The sequence below is a fragment of the Carassius auratus genome, chromosome 40, assembly GCF_003368295.1.
Source record: "Carassius auratus strain Wakin chromosome 40, ASM336829v1, whole genome shotgun sequence".
Taxonomy (NCBI): domain Eukaryota; kingdom Metazoa; phylum Chordata; class Actinopteri; order Cypriniformes; family Cyprinidae; genus Carassius; species Carassius auratus.
The window spans coordinates 19,534,694-19,556,350 of record NC_039282.1 but is presented as its reverse complement, the minus strand read 5'-3'; the positions used below and the strand labels follow the sequence as shown (position 1 = coordinate 19,556,350).

The following is a 21,657-nucleotide window of genomic DNA, read 5'->3' as shown; positions in this document are numbered from 1 at the left end:
CAAAAATTCAATTCAATTCAATTTACTCTCTCTCAGGTCATCCGAGATCAGGATGGGTTTGTTTCTTCATCAGATTTGGAGAAATGTAGCACTGCATCAGTGTCTCATCAATGGATGCTCTGCAGTGAATGGGTGCCGTCAGAATGAGAGTCTGATAAAAACATCACAATAATCCACAGCACTCCAGTCCATCAGTTCACATCTGGAGAAGACAAAAGATGAAACAAGCCCAACATTAAGGTGTTTTATTGTACTGTATTATTCACAGCTAACTATTAGGAAAACTAAAAAAAATGCTTTTTCTCACATTGGATCCAAAAATGTAGTGCATGCATTTGGGAGAGTGACTGAATGAAAGAACGGAAGAGCATGCATTGGTGCAAGAGAAAATCAGATCAACTTTCTAATGTAGTTGTATGATTAATAAAACCATTTTTGATATTACAGCAAATATTTATTGAATTTACACATTGCACATTTAAAGCATTTTTGGAAGTGCATCATTAACTCCTAATGATTCAGAATTAGTGTGTTTCACACATCCAGAGTCATTATGGCTTCACTAAACAACACTTAAGTACTAATGTCTCTCAGTAGAGTATTGTGTCACACACAATGCACACTGTGCATCATGTTTATCAGTCTACAACCGTCTTGATTACTAGGAATATTCACGGACAATCTGAAGCGACTGAAGGCACATCCTGACGTCATTTCAGCACAATCTATCGGCTCATTACCATTTTAATAGCTCCTCCACAGATACCAGCCTACTTGTCTCCTGTTTCCCAGTCTGTCGTTTAAAAACTGCTAATTACTGCTGACCTCCGCCCGTCGGGGTCACGGGAGGGGGCTGGGAGCAGGCCGGGTGTCGGGGCGGGGGGATTTATTCTGATAGTTAGTGATCAGTGAGGCGAAACAGAGGGAGGAGACGCATCAATCTAACACTTGTAATCTGGGTTCAGATCCCCAAATCTCCTTCCAAAAGAGACGTTTCTGAGAAGCCACTTTAATCAGAGTTTGGATCCTGCTGGACTTCACTCAATAACTCTTTATTATGATAAGGAAAAACACAGCTAACGGGGAACACTCTCGCAACGTTCTTCTAGGAACGTTAATAGAATGTTCATTCATGGTTTTTAAAAATGTTCTCAAAACGTTAGCACTTTTTTACATTATTTATGGATCATTTTTATATTGGGATGTAAGACTTTCATTCTATTTTAAATGTTACTAGTTTCATTCAAATGTAACTCTCTCATTGTGTGCAAATAATTGAATTTTCCTTAACACCCTCATGACCAGGATAACTTTTTAAAACATTAAGAGAACATTTCAAAAATAATGTTTTCATAACTGTTTATTTATTTATTTATTTAGTTGGGTTCCTGCATTTTGTTATCTGCAGGTGTAAAAAAAAACACACACAAAAAACATCAAAATGTCATTATTTGTATTAAAGTGCATTAATCTTAATAATGTTAAACAAGAATTTGACAAGAGGAAACTAAATTAGCTGATTATCCCATTAATAAATAATAAAAACACTAAAAGTAATAAAAAAAAGTTTAATATGAAAGACAAATTGTTTAAGACGAATAAATATTACAAATAAAAGGACATAAACTGAAATGAGTGATAAAGAAAAAATAACAGGAGCGTCTCACTTCTCTGTGATGTTATTGTGGCTACTCTAAGCCCCGCCCCCATTCTTGATCTAGCGCTCTGATTGGCTGACGCAGGTCCTGGGACAGCTGTCCCGTCTCCGTCTAGACCTCAACCGGGCAGAACCCGCGCCACTGCGCCACGGACACACCGGAGCACGCAGAAGCCACGGGCGGTCCCGATAAGGATTGTTATTTGTACACAGGACTCTAAGGAATCTCGTTAGGTTTATTCCGGACCGGGACTAACGGGAAGACGGTGCCGTTTCACACTTTAACGGATTCGCTCAAGTTTTGGCCAGGCGCGTCTAAACTCCGGTAAACTCGTGCTGGATTTCCGCGCTCCCGTGAAACGGTGGGATTTTTACCGATAGTGTCATCATGACTCGGTTCGGCTCCGGGCTCGCGCTGCTGGCGCTCGCGTTTGGGCTCGCGCACGCGTTCGGGGACGAGGAGGAGATGAGCTGCGACCCGATCCGCATCTCCATGTGTCAGGATCTCGGATACAATGTGACCAAGATGCCGAACCTGGTGGGAAACGTGCTGCAGTCCGACGCCGAGCTGCAACTGACCACATTCACACCGTTAATACAGTACGGCTGCTCGAGCCAGCTGAAGGTGAGAGTTTACAACACACACTGTAACCAGCCCCTTCACACACTCACTAACACACACGCACACGCACGCACACCACACACAGACACACACAACACACACACACATTTTAAAATCTTGACATGATATGAAAGCAGCAACATAGTAAAAATAGTAACAGTAATATTATTATTATTAGAAAAAAACTATTAAAATTATTATAAAAATTCTATAAATTAAATTAATCATTAATCATATTTTTGTGACAAAGAAACTCAGATAACAATGATTGATTACAATAATATTAATTATAATTTTATCATAAAATCAGCATGAATTAAAACATATAATAGAAATATAATTTATCATTATTGTTGTTGTTATTATATGTTTATGTCAACAATAATAATAATTATTATTATTATTAAATATAACAATATTTTTTTATTTTTGTTGTTATTATTTAGGTGCCAATAATGTTTACAAAACAAATAATGTAACAAAAAATGTATACACAGAATTTGCACACACACACACACATACACACACAAACACTTATGATGACTTCATACTGTCCTCAAATTAATCAAATTAGATTTATGCTAAAGCTACTTTATGTATCTGTACACTTTACAGAAATACTGTAGTATGTTTATAAGAACGTTTCACCTGTTTATGAACACCTTTCAGTTTTACGGCATTTATGAGGAAAATTCCAGGAATTTGGTCATTACAAGTATAATGAAACAAACACAGTGTGTGTGTAGAGCCTGAGTACAGTCTCTGATTGCGTGTGTGTGTGTGTGTGTGTGTGTGTGAGCACTGAAGACAGAAGCAGTTGTTGTTTTATTGATTCAGCGTGGAGAAGAAAGCTGCTTTATATGTTGCCCGGTTATCACAAACATCTTAAAGCAAGAGCACTTCATTCCAACACTGCTCTTAGATAGAAAATTGCATATTGATGCATGTTTTTTAGTCCACAACTGCTGATTTCTTGAAGTGTATGCGACCACAGCAAAAGTCTATAGCTTCCTTTTATGAGTGCAGTCCTTTACCACAGAATTTCCCAACTCGTACATACACACAGCAGGGAAACCCATTAGATACAAAACTACATGCAACAGATGCATAATGCAACAATGCAATGTTTTCTTCTCCTTTAGTGCTTCAGAAAACACGCTATACTAGAAAACCCAAATTTGTGCTATTAGATATGCGACATGCCATCTGCACACATATCATCAAACAAAGCAGTGTTTTCCCCTTTACAACCTTGGCAAATGTGCAATACTAGAAACACACATTTGAAAAGCACACATTTGTGATACTTAGACATGTTTTTTTCCTCATTTACAGCTTTGAAAACATGCAAATACTAGAAAAAGCATTTCAAAAGAACAAATTTGTGCTAATTAGACATGCAACACGTGTCGGCTTGCACTAATTATGCAACTAACCAATGTTTTTTCCTGTAGAGCATCTGAAATCATGCAGTACAAGAAAACACATCTGAAAAGCACAAATTCGTGCCAATTAGGCATGCAACATGTGTCGTCCGCACACACAATGCAACAAAGCGATGTTTTTCTCATTTAGAGCTTCTGAAAACATGCAAACGCACACATGATGTGACAAACCAATGCTTTTCTCCTGTAGAGCCTCTGAAAACATGCACTACTAGGAAACGCATCTGAAAAGCATAAATTCGTGCACATCTCAGATTGAGCTTCTTATGAGGGTTTAGATGCTATGCTGATTTTCCAAGCAACATTTGTGTGTTTGCAAACATCTAATTCTTTCCATGACTTTGCTTTCTTTCAGTTCTTCTTATGCTCTGTCTACGTTCCCATGTGTACGGAGAAGGTCCCTATCCCGATCGGCCCGTGCGGCAGCATGTGTTTGTCTGTAAAGAGGAAGTGTCTTCCCGTCCTGCAGGATTTTGGTTTCGTTTGGCCGGAGCTCTTGAACTGCAGCTTGTTCCCGCCCACCAACGACCAGAACCACATGTGCATGGAGGGTCCGGGCGACGAGGACCCACCGTTCCACGCCGTCCGGCCGATGCCGGCGCAGGAGGAGGAGTGCATGGCGCTGGGTGCCGGCGTGGAGCAGTATGCATGGGTGAAGCGCAGCGGCAGCTGCTCGCTGCAGTGCGGATACGACACAGGATTGTACCGGCGACAGGCCAAAGTCTTTACCGATGTGTGGATGGCAGTGTGGGCGGTTCTCTGCTTCATCTCCACCACGTTCACCGTCCTGACCTTCCTAGTGGATTCCTCGCGGTTTTCCTACCCGGAGCGACCTATTATTTTCCTCAGCATGTGCTGCAATATTTACAGCGTGGCCTACATCGTCCGGCTGACGGTCGGTCGCGAACGCATCTCCTGCGACTTGGAAGAAGCGGCTGTGCCTGTGCTAGTGCAAGAAGGCTTGAAGAACACAGGCTGTGCCATCGTCTTCCTCCTCACGTATTTCTTCGGCATGGCGAGTTCAATCTGGTGGGTGATCCTGACGCTCACGTGGTTCCTGGCGGCCGGGCTGAAGTGGGGACACGAGGCCATCGAAATGCACAGTTCGTACTTCCACATCGCAGCTTGGGCCATTCCTGCCATTAAGACCATCGTCATCCTCATCATGAGGCTGGTGGACGCTGATGACCTCTCTGGGATGTGCTACGTGGGCAATCAGAACCTAGACGCGCTCACTGGTTTCGTAGTCGCGCCGCTGTTTACGTACTTGGTAATCGGGACGCTGTTTATTGCCGCTGGCTTGGTTGCGCTTTTCAAGATCCGCTCGAATTTGCAAAAGGACGGGACGAAGACGGACAAGCTAGAGCGGCTGATGGTTAAAATTGGTGTGTTTTCGGTGCTCTATACAGTGTTGGCCACTTGCGTCATTGCGTGTTACTTCTACGAAATCTCCAATTGGGCTGATTTTCGCCAGTCGGCGAGGGATTCATACATGGCGGCGGAGATGCTACGGATTTTTATGTCTCTGCTGGTGGGAATCACGTCGGGAATGTGGGTTTGGTCCGCCAAAACGCTTCACACGTGGCAGCGATGTTCCCATCGACTCGTGCACAGTGGGCGAAACAATCGCGTCAAACGGACAGCCAACGGCTGGGTCAAACCGGGCAAAGGCAACGAGACGGTTGTGTGACAAAGAGACAGAGGTAGCACTATCGTTCGTTCACTTTACGTGAAATGTTCTTGAGATGATCTTACACTGGACGTTCCTGGTGCAGCGGTTCCTCCGTGTAAATATGCACTACGTCAAACTCTCACTGAAGTGCCTTCGTGTTTGTGGATGAGCTACTCCACCGATTCTGGGAAACGTAGTTCTTTGCTCCTTTTGCCGTTTACCTCGCAACACGTCACAGCTGCAGGAACGCTTACGAGATTTGTTAATGCTACGTTCACATTCTGTTGGATATGCGAAATATTAAAGCAGAAAGTGTCCAATGGCATGTCAGAAGTATGTGTAGAGGTTGCTAACTAACTTTAACCGTTGACATTTTCTTGTGATTTAACGTCTCGCACGACGTCAATAAAGCTCAAGCGAGTTTTTGTGAAATGGTTTTTACAAGTCGGAAACTCAACTAAACGTGAACGCATCATAGCAGAGATTTCCTTCACTATTTAGAGAGTCTATTTTTGAAATGAAAACGCTATGATGGGACTTTTTGTTTTGGTTTATTTGTGCTGTCCGACACACATTCACTCTGGTGACAATCACTGACCGTGCCGATGAATGTATTGGCCGATGATAAACTCTTAAACTTTAAATAAGTGCCTCAAAAACTCAAATGCAGGTGGTACAGTCCTGGATTTCATGTAGGACTTCTGGATCGATTTTTGTACATAAACTGATGTTTGTAGGTGTAATGTGTTATTTTTAATGTCTAATGAAATGCTAATTTATGTAAGAAACTGAACCAAAATACATTTATTTAAGAATGCTTTTGTATCAAATTAAAAATTAAAAAAAAAAAAAATCCAGATTCCATGTGCATCTTTTGTTTATAGATGAATAGTTCACTATTAAAACTCTTTTTGTAGGTTTAGGACTTCACACACCTTGTGACCCTAGTAAATCTGGACTACGTGACTGGGAATTAAAGGATTGTTTTGGGCATTAGTTAGCAAATCTCTGTTCGCAGAATTAGAGGCTCAACTCCTTTTAAGGTCGTTTTAAAATTCCTCCTCCCTGAATGATTTGGACAAAGATTTATCCTCTGGTCCAACTTAATCCCTCGAGGTCACCACACCCGCCTCAGGGTTTCTTGTATGACAATGTCAGATGGTTTTCGCTCCTTCATGGGTGGTTAGTCTTGAAATGCTTTAATACGCTTAGTGAAACCAATCATAGATATACATTATCAATACGGGAATTAAAAATGACCATGTTTCATGGCCCAAAACAGTTGCATAGTCAAGTAAATGATCAGTTTAGAATAAATACCTGTTTTCATCTAATGAAATGTTTCACAAAAGTCAGATCAGTCAGCTTTTAATATAATGTTGCTCCCTGCTGGTCATGTGAAGCACTACAGATAAACCCATTAGAGAAAAACAGACTTTTGCAGTGACATAAAAAATGCAAATTATTTTATTTTATTTTATTTTCAAATCTTTATTTAACAAACAGTAATAAAGTCAAATTTTGAGATACTTAGCGGTTAGTTGCGGTCATGGTTGTCTGACATTCGTATGCATAATTTCCAGCAAATATGCTTTAATAACAGTAAATGCTACTTTTGAAATAAACATGAAGTGGAATTTGAAAAGCTTTTACCGTCATGATGTAAAACAAAAGAAAAAGTGGGACTTGATTGTGTCCATCAGAGAAAAGATTCCCAGACTGCCCCGTGATGACCTTTAATTGGGCCCATCATTTCCACTTTCTTGTGAAATATAGAGGGGAAACACATCATTGAAGCATATGTTAATTGCTCATCTGTAATACATCTAGGGCTAAAGTACGTTTCCTATCAGATGTCAAATAGACGTTTAGAAAGATGTTTATGATTTAATGCATGTAAAACTAACACCTTAAAGATGTCTATGAGATGTTTATAGTACACTTTCCAGATTAAACAGACATCTGACAAACAGATTTTCATTTCATTTTTTATTTAATCTTTTTTTTTTTTTTTGACATACATAAAATAATTTAGTCATAAATTACAGTAAGAGTCTTCAAGCAGTCAGAAAGCAAAGTGCATAAGACATTTCCACACGGAAACAGATTTTGTTTTAATTGAAAATTAAATACCCCATTACTGTAAACTTGAGAACAGTTTCACAAAAAACAAAAACAAAAAAAAAACATAATTGTCAGTGTGGTGGAGTAGAAAAGTAAAAAAGTCAGTACTGTACATATGAACAGATGTGGACATCACATAGCGGGTAATGCGTCGCTAAACATGCATTCTATAGGGAATGACCAGAAAAATCATCTAATGGCATTTGCTTTCTATGCATTATGGTTCTTTGGCTCGTCTGAGAACTGGCTTTAAAAAACTAAAGCTTCAAATAAATCGTCTTCTAGAAGCAAATGCATCATATTCATAAATGAGCATTGACACAACAGTCATTAAGAAACGGTCTTGGTTATTGTATCACGCACACAACTGGCCACAAATCTGCATATTTACTTCAAGTTCAGTCCCTGAAAAAGTTCTGAACCTTAAAATCCCCACTCCTTGCAATAAAGTGCCACAATCTGAGAAATACATACGGGAGATTGCAAAGTATACAGAGCAGTTTGAGCCATGAAACTTTTAATAAGCACCATTATAAAAAAATCTCTCTTCCGGCAACGTAAACCAAACATGTCTCTGTGATTCTGCACCCAAATGAAAACAAACTGCATCTTCAGGACGCCGGGGAAATGATGTGCACTTCCAAATGAATGACTGGGGAAAGGAAGGGAACGTTCTCAAAAGCTTGTTCAAGGACAGTCCAGCGTTGCTCTGTGAAGCGTCCTCCGGGGCCTGCTTCGATATGGAAGTGAAGCCGCTTTAAAGACACAGCGTTCGGCTGGACAATTTGCCCTAAATGTCCGTCTGCAGTCCGCACTTCCGCTTGACAGAATGGCGAAAATCTCCTGAGTGTTTCTTCGTCACGTCTCAGACGCTCTTAAGCTGTGAACGGTACTCGCTAGTTAGAAATACAGGGATTTCATTAGTTATTCTTGGCTTAAATACTACATAACATCAGTTGTGTATTAAACCAAAAATATTACTTTTTATTTACATTTTTAATGTTCTATTGGTTATTTTCCATGCAAAAACAATGTCAAGATTTTCAATGTTCAATTGCATTCTGCATCTCACAAAAATTTATCAAATGACTTGTGCATATGGAATATAGTTTAGTTATTTTATTGCACGAAAATGGAAATATTGCTTCAATGGCTATCTAGCTAAAATGTGATTCAATTATAATTTATCCTAGTTAATGTCTAGTTTATTTATTTTGTGAGCTTCAGAATGTTGAGATTTGGAAGAAGATGCGAGTAAATGTAAAAACATTTTTGGGTTGATCTAGTGCTTTGGTGATATGAGAATGTAGTGAGAAGATACCTACGTTAAAGAAACGTTTACATCCCCAGATTGATCTTCTGTGGAAGAGAGAAATTAAAAAGCATGTTCAGATGTTTAAAGCACCATAACTTGTGAAGTTTGGTGTCTCCTGATAAATCTGTTTGTGTGTTCTTGTGTACCTGGGGTATGTTGTCTTCCACAGAAGCACTTCATCACCACAACAAAAATAAGCAACAGGGCAAACACAAGCACAAAAGCAATGGCTGCGATCACCTTAAGTGGGAAAGATTGTGTTTTACCTGCAAGAAGACAACAAAAAAGTCAAAAGATAAAAAATAAAATAAACCAGTGCAACAATTTTCAAGTTAATATATAAATAGATTAAGATAAATAGTACAAATTTAGATGAAAATATATAAACATAAACTAAAAAATGCTAATAAATAAATAATAATAATAATAAAAAATCTAAGGGGAGTAGGGAAATATATATATATATATATATTTATTCCCCAAATAATATTTTAAATTGGTATAGTATATTGTACTTATTCAATTCTAATAATAAAATTAGTATAAACTTTGTCTTTTAAGCTTGAAAATGTAGAGATGCCTTTTTAATGTTAGGATGAGGATGTCACCTGGAACAGTTCACCCAAAAATGAACATCAGATCCTGTCAGATAATATCCGTTTTGTGTTGTAACAGAACAACTAGTCACCAAAGTTGTCTGGTGCTTAAAACTACATTGACAGTCTTAGTTTATTGAAAAGTCTTAATTGCGTATGTTTCAAAGCCCAGACTTCGTCTGAGGAACACAAATCCATCAAGTGTTATTAAACCACAATCAATAGCAGTGGAAAATCACTGCTTCACAACAACATCCCATAAACCTTGAATTTCCATAAACATTCCCTCTTATCTCTTATTCATGAAGAGAAATTGCCCTTGAAACCACACATCATAAGACTATACAACAACGGAAAATAAACAATAATTTAGATGACTAATCAATGAAATGAGTGTTTAAATGATCGTTATCACTGCTGTCAAATGATTAATCGCGATTAATCGCATCCAAAATAAAAGTTGTCCTATACATAATATATGTACATATATATATAAGCATAATATATTTTTCTTAAATATATACATGCATGTGTTTGTATTTATATATACATAATAAATATACACATTATATGCACAAAAATGTATTTAGGATGCGATTAATTGCAAATAATCGCGATTAATCACGATTAATCGCATCCTAAATAAATTTTTGTGCATATAATGTGTATATTTATTATGTATATATAAATACAAACACATGCATGTATATATTTAAGAAAAATATATTATGCTTATATATATATGTACATATATTATGTCGATTTACCGCACTTTTTGTTATTATAAATGATTATATGAATAAATGGAATAAATGAACGCAACACACACAGGCTGCTCTTAAGGATCATTCGATCCTTCACACAACTTTTAGGCGAGTTATTCTTAACATCTGACACACTTACATATGGTGATGGTGTGTGAAACAGCGCCCCCTATGGCACAGCTGACATTGGTTTGCTGGTCACAGTTGTACGTGATGGTTTGGTTGATTGTCCATGTTTTGGAGTCGTTATGAGCTGAACTCCAGTTATAAATTACGTTCGTCAGACTTGGATTAAGCCCCGTCCATCTGATGGTGCTCTGTGGGTATCCGCCCACCGCCGAGCAGCTTAAGTCACAGCTCATCCCCGTGCCGCTGACCCCACGTCTATGTTCAGTACAGTCAGGTGTGATTGTAGGGGCGCTGTACTCAGCTGTAAAAAGAAGAGAACAGTGGAATGAGTGACATTTGAGATATCCGGAGAGGTTCCCCCACAACAACATTTCACTTCCCCAAAACCCACGTCAATACAATCATCCCAGAATCCTTAGTAAGCTGTGAATTTCCAGTGCGACCAAGCAGACAAGACTTACATACGCAAATAAACCAACAGACGTATAAACGCAACCATAAATAGGCTGTTTACTCATATTCAAATGATATCTCACAGAATGGCTTCATTAATCACACATGTAGGAGTTTATCAGGGCTATGCATCATTCAGAGCTGAGATGAGGAAGGCTCAAAATCTGAATTGCATTTGAATTTAAGCACCAAGTGGGGTGCATTAAAATTCAGAAAGTGTAATTTTTAACAATGCATTTAATAATTTAGTATAAATGACGTATAAACATATATTCTCATGCATAACATAGAAAAAGTATTTACTAATTTGCCAGAATGCTCTAATTTCCTAACATTTTTAGACCTATGTTGATATTAGTATTATTTTTATTTTTTATTGGTTTTCTGGAAACAGTGTTGTAGATATTGTGTGGCAGAGATAATTGTTTTGACAGTGTTAAACTTAGTTTAGAGGAATATCTGATTATATCAGGTAATAAATAGACATAATTAGTAAAAATTAATAATATATTTGTGTATCATCTTTTTAAAATTTCAATTTTCTGCGCTTTAGTGAATTCCTGTTTCTGTCATTCAGATTCAAACCCTAATTCAACTTCCTGTCTGTTGCGGTCAATTTGATTCATTCTTCACCGTCTGTATCTTGTGTCATACCTGTGACTTCGAGGATAATGTCTGAGACTTTAGGATTTGTTACTCCGATGTCGAAAATGTAACATTTATACAGTCCTTCGTCAGAAACTGAGACGTTTCTCATCTCCATGCTGAGGTCCATCTTGTTCACTTTGGTTCTGATCTGGTATTCGTTCCATGGCATGTCACGGTCTTTATAAAACCCGTTAATGAACTTCTCTTTATCGTTAATAATTTTCTGTATGTACAAGCGTTCAACAGCTTCGCTGTGGTTCGAAGGACATCTGAAAGTAACGCTGTGACCCAAAACAGCCTTGATGTTCATCGCTGTATCACTGTCACCTACACACAACAACACGACAGAAACAACTCACATTCAGATGCATTTCAGTCCACACGGATTATTATTACAGCTGGTTATAATAAGGCAGGAATATATAGTAACATGAACTGTGGAACTACAAAAACAAATTAGCGATATATTCTGTTTGTCTCAGGTCATTGAAATATGATAGAAGTCTCTGTTATGTTCAAATGCAGCTGAACTTCTGTTTGTGTGGGTGTAAAGGCATGTTTGTTTCAATCAGGGTGATTCTCTATGACTTATTTCAGTGGTTCACAAGTCCTTTTCTTACTGTCCGAGTTTTGCTTCCTCGTTCTTTTAACTTTTTGGTGTAGAGGTGCATTCCCCAACTCCTACGGCTTCTGGTAATTCATCCCTACAACCAAACTTATCCATCCTCCCGTAACATTTCTTTTTGAGTCTCTAGCGCATTATTTTCATCACTAGTCCTCTTCAAATCACTAGTAGCTGTTCATAATGAAAGGTGGCTGGTTGTTTTGGCGTTTTAGCCAAATTACTATTAAACATTCTGCAAAAATGAGATTCTTACCAGATGCAGCCGCGAGCAGCAGCATGGTCATGACCAAAGCCAAGCTATAAAAAAAAAACCACCACAACGAATGATTAAAGACACACAAGCATGAACACTCAAAATCATGTGAATTTGCATATTCCTCAAAAAATTCCCATGACTCAATTCAAAATTCTTTTACCAAAATAACTGCAGGATCACATCTTACTCACAAAAAAACAGACTTTTTTGTCTAAACTCTTAAAATAACATTTATTTGCATAAATGCTTCCATTAACATCCATGGAATCTTTCTATGGTTACAAAAAAGGCTCTTTGGAATGTTCTTCACACTATAAAAAAACACGGTTCACTTGAAAAGTGCTTTTTGGAACACTACGTGTTTTTTATTATATTTTGGAAGCTTTATATTTAAGAGTGCATGTGTGCTACTCTTGCAGCATGTGGTCAGGTTTATTATAAGTAAGCAACTTGTACAACATCTCACTTCCTTATAACAAGCCTGTTTTATAGTATAAACTAATCCTGTGAGTATTTGAAAGAGGATATCATATCATGTGCTGCAGACATGATTAAATGGGTGTTTCTGATCTTTGTGGATGCAACATTATTAAATGATGTGTAAAACGGTCAATATGGCTGAAACAGGAGATCTGAATGTCTGACTTTAGCTTGGCGGAAATATATTAGACATTTAGACTCATGTGTTAAAGGCCCTGAAAGCACCTTACCAGCTCCTTACCGCATTTTTAACAACATGCAACAACAACCAGGAACAAAATCCTTGTAAAACTTCAGCACAATGCAATGCAAGCAGGAAAAACATTCCTGTACTGGTATGTAAATGCAAATACATACACATCAGATACTAGCACCCACGCTTCGATGTCCACTTCCCTCTTAGTTTAAGAAATAAGTGATCCATGAACAACTACCACACACTTTCTCTTTTATACACAAGAGAGATCTCACAAGCCGTATTAGTGAAGACACCGTACATTGTTTTTTTATTCGATTAATTAGATTAATCCTCTAAAGACATCATCATCAGATTTAAGAACAAACATTCACATGATAACTCATGACAACACTAGTTATCCTCACACTCACACACACACACACACACACACACACACACACAGAGAGAGAGAGCGCTGTACCTGTATCTGTGAGTGTATAAGCAGCGCAGTTGTAAACTCATGCTGATGGATGTGAGTGAACAGCTTAGGCACTTACAGAGAGCAGACTGGCTTCTTCATGTCTTCCTCATCTGTCAGCAGCAAAGCATACACACTTAAAACAGGAACTTCACACCTACGCAGAGAGAAAGGGAGAGCGGTGATGTCACTGACTTCATATCGATACTGTCAAAGGGAATTCCCACAACACACACCCTCCATCGGACTACAAATAAAGAAAGAGTGAGACACACTGAACAGAGTGAAAGGAAACCCATTGTCCTGTCGTGCTGTAGACAGAGAAAACCAAACATTGTGTTGTTTCACTGTAATGCAATAAACCAAAATAAACCGAGATGCTTGTGCCATTTCATTTGTAGAGAGAGTGTAACTAAACTAAACTGATAGATCTGCTTTACTGCAAATGGCATTAATCTAAACTAAATTATAAACAAAGAGTGTTGCTTTAGTGCAGATGGGATTCAACTAAGCTAAAGCTTGCTGTGCTATTATGTACTACACTAAACTTGCCATTATTCACTACCAGACTAAAATAAACTAAACATGTTGCTTTACCCCGGAGGACATCAAACTATTCAAGTGTACTTTTTTCAAAACTAAAAATACGAATGTATACTTATAGTCTACTTTTTATGTACTTCTGAGAAATGCACTTCAAACGAGTTATTTACTTAGAAGACTAGTTTCTTTTATAAACTAAAAAGTGGGACAATTTAGTCTCAAGTAGCATTAAAAAGCACACTTAGAATAAGTGTACTTAAAATATACTTAAACTTCACTTGAGTATACTTAATAAAATGAACTGATGATGCTGCTAGACTCCGGATGACATTCATTAAAATTAAACTTGATGTACACTATGTCTACAATAAACTACTAAAATAAACTAAGCTGAAAACCAAGGCAAATTAAACCAAAATTAGTTTTTTTATTATTATTAACAACCATTGCTAGCTGGTAATTTTGTCTAGTGAATGTTTACAGCATGATTTTTAGCTAAAACCTGTTTTGATTATTGTTAGTTCAAGTGCCAGCGATGCAGTGTTGCCAGATATTGGTGTTAGAAACTAATAAAAATAAACTGCAATTGTTTCAAATCTTATGAAAATAAGATAAGATAAAGATACTTAATCTTCCTACTTTATTACCATTAGAAAGTGTTTTAATATAAGTGCAATACACACAAATCCCAATGTGCTTATAAAAGCTGGATCTGGCAACACAACAGTCACTCATCCCTCAAACTGTCTAAACTGAATTATACATGTCATACAGAGATATTCATATGAGTAAATTAGTCATTCAGATAAACAAATGTTATTCACGAGGTCTGGAGCTCATAGCTTGCTTCAGGCCTGATTTCAACGAAACTAAATTACGCTACAAACTAAACCAAACCATTTGTGTTTCTTGACCACAGAGGCTATTAAATTAAACTAAACTCAAACTTTTGATTGCATACGGGCAAGCAAACTAGACTGAACTAAATGTGTTAAACTGCTGCTAAAGCACCTGTGATATCTCACTGATCTACCGCAGATAGCTCAGAGATCACATGTGACACATTTACAGTGAACTCAAAGAGCTTCATTATAAATGATCCACCCTAAACTGGAACTGATCGAAGGAAATAAAAGCTTCTGTGGGCTGATCACAGACACAGCTCTAACAAAAGGGAAGAGAAATAAAGAGAAACGCCAGCTTAACTACACTACTCCAGCATAACCCGAGATGTTTCACTATCACACTAATCAGATCGTGTCCAGATCTACGAAAACCTTCATCAGATCCAGCCGCACACAAGGGACAGTCAAAGCGTGTGAGAGTCTGTTTGTGGAGAACGAGTGATGAAATGATGAACTGTGTCAGTAAAGAGGTTAAAATAAGAGAAGCACTTACTAGGGTTCACAGGTGTCTCCTCCAGCGCGCTTGAGATGAAATGAAACACACATAACAGTTCCTTGAGATGACAGACAGTGAGCGAGCGAGCGAGAGAGAGAGAGAGAGAGAGAGAGAGAGGGGAAGTGCTCTTTATTAACCTCAGAGCAGCAGTTTCACACAACTGAACACAGTGCATAAACACGAATACTGCAGAAAATAAATTTGTAATATATATAACATTGGAGCACAAAACCAGTCATTAGGGTCATCTGAAAACTGAATAAATTAATGTATCCGTTAATGTATGGTGTGTTTAGGAGGACAATATTTGGCTGAGATACAACTATTGAAAAAAAAAAATCTGAATGTTGAGAAAATCATCTTTAAAGTTGTCCAAATGAATTCTTAGCAATGCATATGACTAATCAAAAATTAAGTTTTGATTTATTTACAGTAGGAAATTTACTAAATATCTAAATGGAACATGATCATTACTTAATATCCGCATGATTTTTGGCATAAAACAAAAATCGATAATTTGGACCCTTACTATGTATTTTTGGCTATCGCTACAAATACACCCCAGAGACTTAAGACTGCTTTTGTGCTGCAGGGTCACACATAAGGTTTCTATATATAATGAACTTGACTAAAGTAAACTAAACATGCAAAAGAAGATATTTTAAAGAATGTTGGTAAACAAATGTTTTTGGGCCCCGCTGACTTCCATAAAACCAAAAACAATGGAAGTCAATGGGACCCAAAATGGTTTGGTTAAAAATGATGTCAGAACGGTCATTTTTTAACTCAACTACATACTGCACTAAACTGGGTTAAACAATGAATAACTAAATGAAATAAAACTCACTTTAAAAAAGTCTCCACCTACTTCAACATACAGTAAATACTTAAGTTCAATTGCCAAATGCATTATTTTATCATTAAATTATAATTTTATAATTAAATATAATCAAATTGACTGTACAAGTCATTTCAACTTAAAATATATAAATATAAAGCAAGGTTTTAATTCATGGGCATCAATGTAATTTCTCATTTAGTCTTTTTTTATCATTTATTTCTTTGCTTCTAGTGCTTTTCTATAATTGTTTAATCGTATGTGTGTGGGGTTTGATGAATAAGAGAAAAGAGGGAATATAGCAGATTTAAGCTGTTATGGGATGTAGTTGTGAAGAGGTTTGGTAAAACAACGTCATAATAAATCCCTGCAGGCTTTTTATGAGAGAGGTTTGATTTCGACAGTGTGGGGACATTTAAGGTCTCCGTAAGAGAAAAACATTTGCATGTTGTTTTACATTATAATTCAGTTTTTATGTCTTTTTTTTTTACACCTGATCAAATGATAATTCTGAAAACATTCATATGCTAACAGCTCAGTGATTGCACACACACACACACACACACACGATTCTTGATTATCTCCTGACTTCACAAGAACTGCATGAATTCAGCCTGGATTAACCCACACAAAACTCACTGGTAAAAGAAAAACTAGTAAAAACTAGCACAATGTGACTCTGATGCAAGTTTAAATATATGAGTATATTCATGCATTCATCAGAATCTTTATTACTACACTGCATTCCCTCAGAATCGAACCCTAACCTTAGTGTCGCGAGTCTCATGCTCTACAGTTTGAGCTACAAGGAGAAAGTCCCAAAAACACGGAGCAGCTCAGATCACTAGATTTTCTGAGGAGAATGTTTGAGAACTTTGTATTTCTGAGCTAATAATGATTTTGTTACAAATATCTAAACATTCTTAAATCAAGATGCATTTACTTGAGAAGCAAAATGACACTAGATATTAAGTCTACTTTCTGAAAAATGTATCAAGTGAGTATTTGTTTAAATGTCTACCATGGGCAAGATATATATATTTAAAAAATTAAGCATTACATGACATTAAGCAAACTATTTCTTCTTCTTCTTCTTAGGTAAATTATTCTTGTATTTAAGACTGTTTGGATATTTTTACTGGAAAATAATTTTTGCAGTACTGACATTTGAGCTCAGCTTGAGACATTGTTCCTCTTTTCAGACTCCAGAGGAGACACATGTGAGACCCCAGGGATCTTCATGTCAGTAAAATTATCTGAAAAGCAGTGGACTTCAGTCAAAATCTTAGATTTCAGACAGCCGCAGACTTTCCACCCTGTCCTTCTCGTACGGGATGTGTTGTTGTGTGATTTTACTTCCTACTGTACGAGAATGGAGAAAGCCATTGTGGTTAGGACGTGGGTTCATCAATGTGATCTGAAAACCTGGTTTGTTAGGTCTAGACAAAGGCATTGTGGGACGTGAGCTCTGTGTGAAGCCGCTGCTTGTGTTAGTGACGTTTGTTTATTTCCCACCTGATTTGCTTCTATTTATAACACAATGTTCAGTGTGTATACTACATGTTCAGTTATATTATCTGAAGGATTTATTTACTATATATATATATATTCTGAATGGTTTTCAGCATTACTATGAACCTGCTGAGTAATTCTGTTGTGGGCCAACATCAAGTCAAGTCAATATTTCACTTTATAGATCACAAATGCTAATTATAACTATAGTTAATGTATCTATAATAATGAATGACACTTACCTTTAACATCACTAATGTTTTCAGGTTGATCAGGAAGTCATGTTTCCAAAAACATGACAGAAGGCCGAGGCTTCACACCTGGTCACATGATTAGTCACCAGCAGCAGGACGACACGCTTTACTGGAATACACAGGAGTTTTAGGGCATTTCCAACTCATTTCTTCTCAGCTCTTCTTTTCCTTTTCTTAGGCGCTTACTTTCTATTCTCACTCCTGATTCCATAACCATCCTTTCCTGCTTCCCTCAATCCTACAGCGTGGTTCTTGTTATCTGTCATTTATGTTTTCAGGTTTATTTGCTGTTTGAGCTGTGACCGAGTGTTTGTACTCACTACCACACACACACACACACACACACATGGAATGACCTCAGATGTAGCTGATGCGTGTGTGGTCACCATTTCTCATCTCATGAATATTTTAGGGAAATTCTTCCTTGAGCTCCTTTATATCTCTCAGTGATAAGCCTTCATATAGAAAAAGGAAGAAAAACTATTTAAAAGAGGGATTTTTAAGAGTTACTGACAGATGGCACACACTGATAGCTCAACAAAAGTAAAGATGAAAACCTGCTCTACATCTGCCTGTTTGTTGTTGTTGTTGTTTTTAATGAATTTTACTTCCTGATACTCAATAAACATGATGTTAGGCAGGACAGCTTTCCTGAGAAGCACTGAATAACACACCACTACACACACACACCCATGTCTGCGGATGAGGGTTAGTAAATGTAGTACTGTCCTGTGTGGCCTGCTGCCACTGAAAGCCCAAGAAACCGAGGCACAACATGCACAAGCCAGGAAATTTGCCCTCTATTGGCCAGATAGAGCACTGGCTTTGATTGAAATGATATCAATATTTGTCATATATATCATGCATACTGTGCACAGCAAACACATTTTTACTACATTTAAAAATATACAATATGCACTGTATCTCACATTTCTAGAACTGCGTTTTAGACTGTCAAAATATTTTAACATATTTTATATTATATATATATATATATATATATATATATATATATATATATATATATATATATTTGTTTTTTTTTTTTTTTTATTATTTTGTTTTTTTTACTTGTACATCTGAATCTTTATTCTTTTAAAGTACAAAGTATTTCCTAAAATACTATTTTAGACTTGGATGATTGTTCTAATTCAATATGAAGCTACTAACTACTGGAAAGTTTTTTTAAACATTTAATATATTTGATTATATTGAATTAATGACATATTATTTGTTCTTTTTGATGGAGGTAAAAATATTTAAATGTACTTAAAAATTTAACATGCAAATGCATTTATGTAATATGTTTATATGTTAACATAGTAAGTAGTTAACAAGCACTTTTTTTTAAATAGTGGGGACTTTAAAAAGAAAAATTATTTGTCATGTCATAAAATGTTATTCTAAGCCTAGATAATTATTGCAATTCACTAGATATAAATAAACTGAAGCATTTGCCACTTTTATGTTCAAAACCATTCCCTTTTAATAGTATACATATAGTATACAGTATGTATGAAATATGCTAAATATAATAAGCGCAATACAAGAAACCAGAGCTCAGTGTGGGAAATATTACAAAGCAATGCAGCATACTACTGTTTAAACATTAGTTACATACTGCATTGCATACTTTTTTTTAATAGTATAGAGTATACAGCATTTTGATGTCTGCTTGTAACGAATATACTGTACTCTTGGACATTTTAAATATCCCGTGCATTGCACTTCATCTTATATATCATGAGATTTTGGCCAAGTGTAATAAACAACAAGAATATCTGCACTCACTGCCTCAGATGCAGCGTTCTAATGACAGACAGAACTTATATTGCAGTCATTCGCTGGACAGAAGCCTTGTTTGACTACATTTGAGCTAGATTTGTGCAAAATGTTAAGTGCAAGTGTCTGATAAAGCCAACTCTACCAACTCTGACGACGGCGTCTTTAATAAAAGAAAAATACAAATACACGTTTGCTATATTTCAGTGCTTAGTGGTGTACCGTGGGATATTTTATTCATCAAAACTGTGCTGTTGCAGAAAAAAAGGTAACAGCAGGAAACACTGCTTTAGGCTACTGTGCAGTATGCAATATGCCAGTGAAAATAAAACTCATTAGTCTCAGGTCAAAGGTCAGCCTGGCGTTTTAACTTAGTTTATTGAATTCATGTTTGTTATTTACATATTACCTGATAATTATTGTGATTTAGGCTACACATTTCATTGATGATAGTCGCTGGCTGGCTGTCCAGAAGTGTGAGTCAGCAGTGTGTGGTTTGTAGCTCATTTGTCAGGTTGTTGTTGATTGGTTCACAGGGGCAGAGGTCACTACTGGGGTCATTTCCAGGTGCGGTGTTGGAGTTATGCATGCTGTAAGGAGTCGTCCCATTGGCTACAGGCTCATGCAGATGTGTGTTCCACTGAGTAGCGATAACTCCGCTCCAAATTCGCCGACTTTCCTGAAAACTTACGCAGATTTCACAGCCCCGCCCCTTTTGCTCACAGCGCCGCCCACTTCTGTCGCGTACGCCCAGGTGCCTCGTTCCGCCCCGCCCCCCTTTACTACGCCGACTGAGCGAGACGGTCTGCGCTTGCGTGTAGCGCGTGGCCACGGACGCCAGGTCCGAGTGCGAGGAGGTGCTATCGATGAGTCTTTTCCCGAGAGCGAGCGGTCGCAGAGGCAGCGCGAGCCGCAGCAGCTTCCAGAAGCGCGAGTCCGTCCGCTCGGAGCGCGCGCCGTGCCAGCGCACGGAGGTGGAGTTGTTGCGCAGCTCCGCGATCTCGCCGCAGGGGACGCTAAGCGCGCGCCGTCTCACGGTGATGAGGGGCGCGCGCGCCGTGTGATGCAGGTACAAACACAGACGGCACTCCAGCAGACTGATGCTCTTCTCGCACAGGCAGTCCGAGCTCAGCACCACCAGCAGCCGCCGACACACCTGCATACACCTGAGCACCGACTCCATCACACCTGAGAGAGAGAGACACACAGCAGACACTTCTGTTCATCAAAGATGCATTCATTTGATCAAAAGTGACAGTGACGACATTTAGAATGTTGTTCTATTTCAAATAAATGCGGTTCTTTTGAACTTTCCGTTCCTCAAAGAATCCTAAAAAATAAAATGCATCACGGTTTCCTCAGACATATGAAACAGCACAGCATGGATCATAATCAGAATTAATAGAAATGATTTCTGAAGATCATGTGACACTGAAGACTGGAGCAATGATGCTGAAAATACAGCTGCGCATCACAGAAATAAATTGCACTTTAATATATATTTTCATAGAAAACAGTTATTTGAAATTGTAATAATATTTCACTTTTTTTAATGTATTATTGATCAAATGAATGCAGCCTTGGTGAAGTAGAAGAGATTATCAAAAACATTATTCACTACATCCATGAGTTAATTAAGCACAAAGTTTTTACTCTTTTGTAGACAACTATACCGTAATCTCACTGTAAATGTGAATTCTTATTATTTCAGTTGAGATTTATATAAAAGCAAATGTGGGGTTTTCTTTTTAGATAATCAGAAATGATCTGATCGGTCTTCTCCAGACCTCGAGCTGAGAAACACAAAACCAGAATCACAGGGGCAAGACGTCATGTGATTGGTTAAGGTTTTACCACTTCCTCTATTCACCGATGACTGAGAGGA

General features: G+C 37.6%; 3 protein-coding genes across 5 annotated transcripts; 1 reads left to right on the top strand and 2 right to left on the bottom strand.

Annotated features, from left to right (window-relative positions):
• The first annotated feature begins 2,045 nt into the window (after nucleotides 1-2,045).
• Nucleotides 2,046-7,467, top strand: LOC113058806 (frizzled-4-like). The gene is made up of 2 exons (XM_026227034.1): nucleotides 2,046-2,282; nucleotides 4,080-7,467. Exons 1-2 carry the CDS (start codon nucleotides 2,046-2,048, stop codon nucleotides 5,412-5,414), a joined length of 1,572 nt encoding a protein of 523 aa, XP_026082819.1. The 3' UTR covers nucleotides 5,415-7,467.
• A 150-nt stretch (nucleotides 7,468-7,617) lies between these two features.
• LOC113058807 (cell adhesion molecule 2-like) lies at nucleotides 7,618-15,448 on the bottom strand. Of its 3 annotated transcripts, none has more exons than XM_026227037.1 (8): nucleotides 15,384-15,448; nucleotides 13,522-13,599; nucleotides 12,304-12,347; nucleotides 11,432-11,752; nucleotides 10,335-10,625; nucleotides 8,982-9,101; nucleotides 8,846-8,879; nucleotides 7,618-8,416 (listed from the first exon to the last, which is right to left on the bottom strand). In XM_026227037.1, the coding sequence occupies exons 2-8, from the start codon at nucleotides 13,542-13,544 to the stop codon at nucleotides 8,386-8,388; spliced, it is 864 nt and encodes a 287-aa protein (XP_026082822.1). In that variant the 5' UTR covers nucleotides 13,545-13,599; nucleotides 15,384-15,448; the 3' UTR covers nucleotides 7,618-8,385. The 3 variants fall into 3 exon arrangements, with proteins under 3 accessions (XP_026082822.1, XP_026082820.1, XP_026082821.1); XM_026227035.1 differs by having other exon boundaries at nucleotides 13,446-13,599; nucleotides 15,384-15,413; XM_026227036.1 differs by having other exon boundaries at nucleotides 7,618-8,400; nucleotides 13,446-13,599; nucleotides 15,384-15,413.
• A 4,749-nt stretch (nucleotides 15,449-20,197) lies between these two features.
• On the bottom strand, nucleotides 20,198-21,223 carry LOC113058805 (interleukin-1 receptor accessory protein-like 1). Its single transcript, XM_026227032.1, has one exon. It carries the CDS (start codon nucleotides 20,953-20,955, stop codon nucleotides 20,254-20,256), a length of 702 nt encoding a protein of 233 aa, XP_026082817.1. The 5' UTR covers nucleotides 20,956-21,223; the 3' UTR covers nucleotides 20,198-20,253.
• Between the last annotated feature and the right edge of the window lie 434 nt (nucleotides 21,224-21,657).

Bases quoted from the DNA above. Each gene is read 5' to 3' on its own strand.
- LOC113058806 (XM_026227034.1), top strand. From the start codon at position 2,046: ATGACTCGGTTCGGCTCCGGGCTCGCGCTGCTGGCGCTCGCGTTTGGG. The intron at 2,283-4,079 runs GTGAGAGTTTAC...GCTTTCTTTCAG, and splicing joins GCTGCTCGAGCCAGCTGAAG to TTCTTCTTATGCTCTGTCTA.
- LOC113058807 (XM_026227035.1), bottom strand. From the start codon at position 13,486: ATGAGTTTACAACTGCGCTGCTTATACACTCACAGATACAG. The intron at 11,753-12,303 runs GTAAGAATCTCA...TGTTGTGTGTAG, and splicing joins GCTGCTCGCGGCTGCATCTG to GTGACAGTGATACAGCGATG. The intron at 8,417-8,845 runs GTAGGTATCTTC...ATTTCTAACTAG, and splicing joins GATGTAAACGTTTCTTTAAC to CGAGTACCGTTCACAGCTTA.
- LOC113058805 (XM_026227032.1), bottom strand. From the start codon at position 20,955: ATGGAGTCGGTGCTCAGGTGTATGCAGGTGTGTCGGCGGCTGCTGGTG.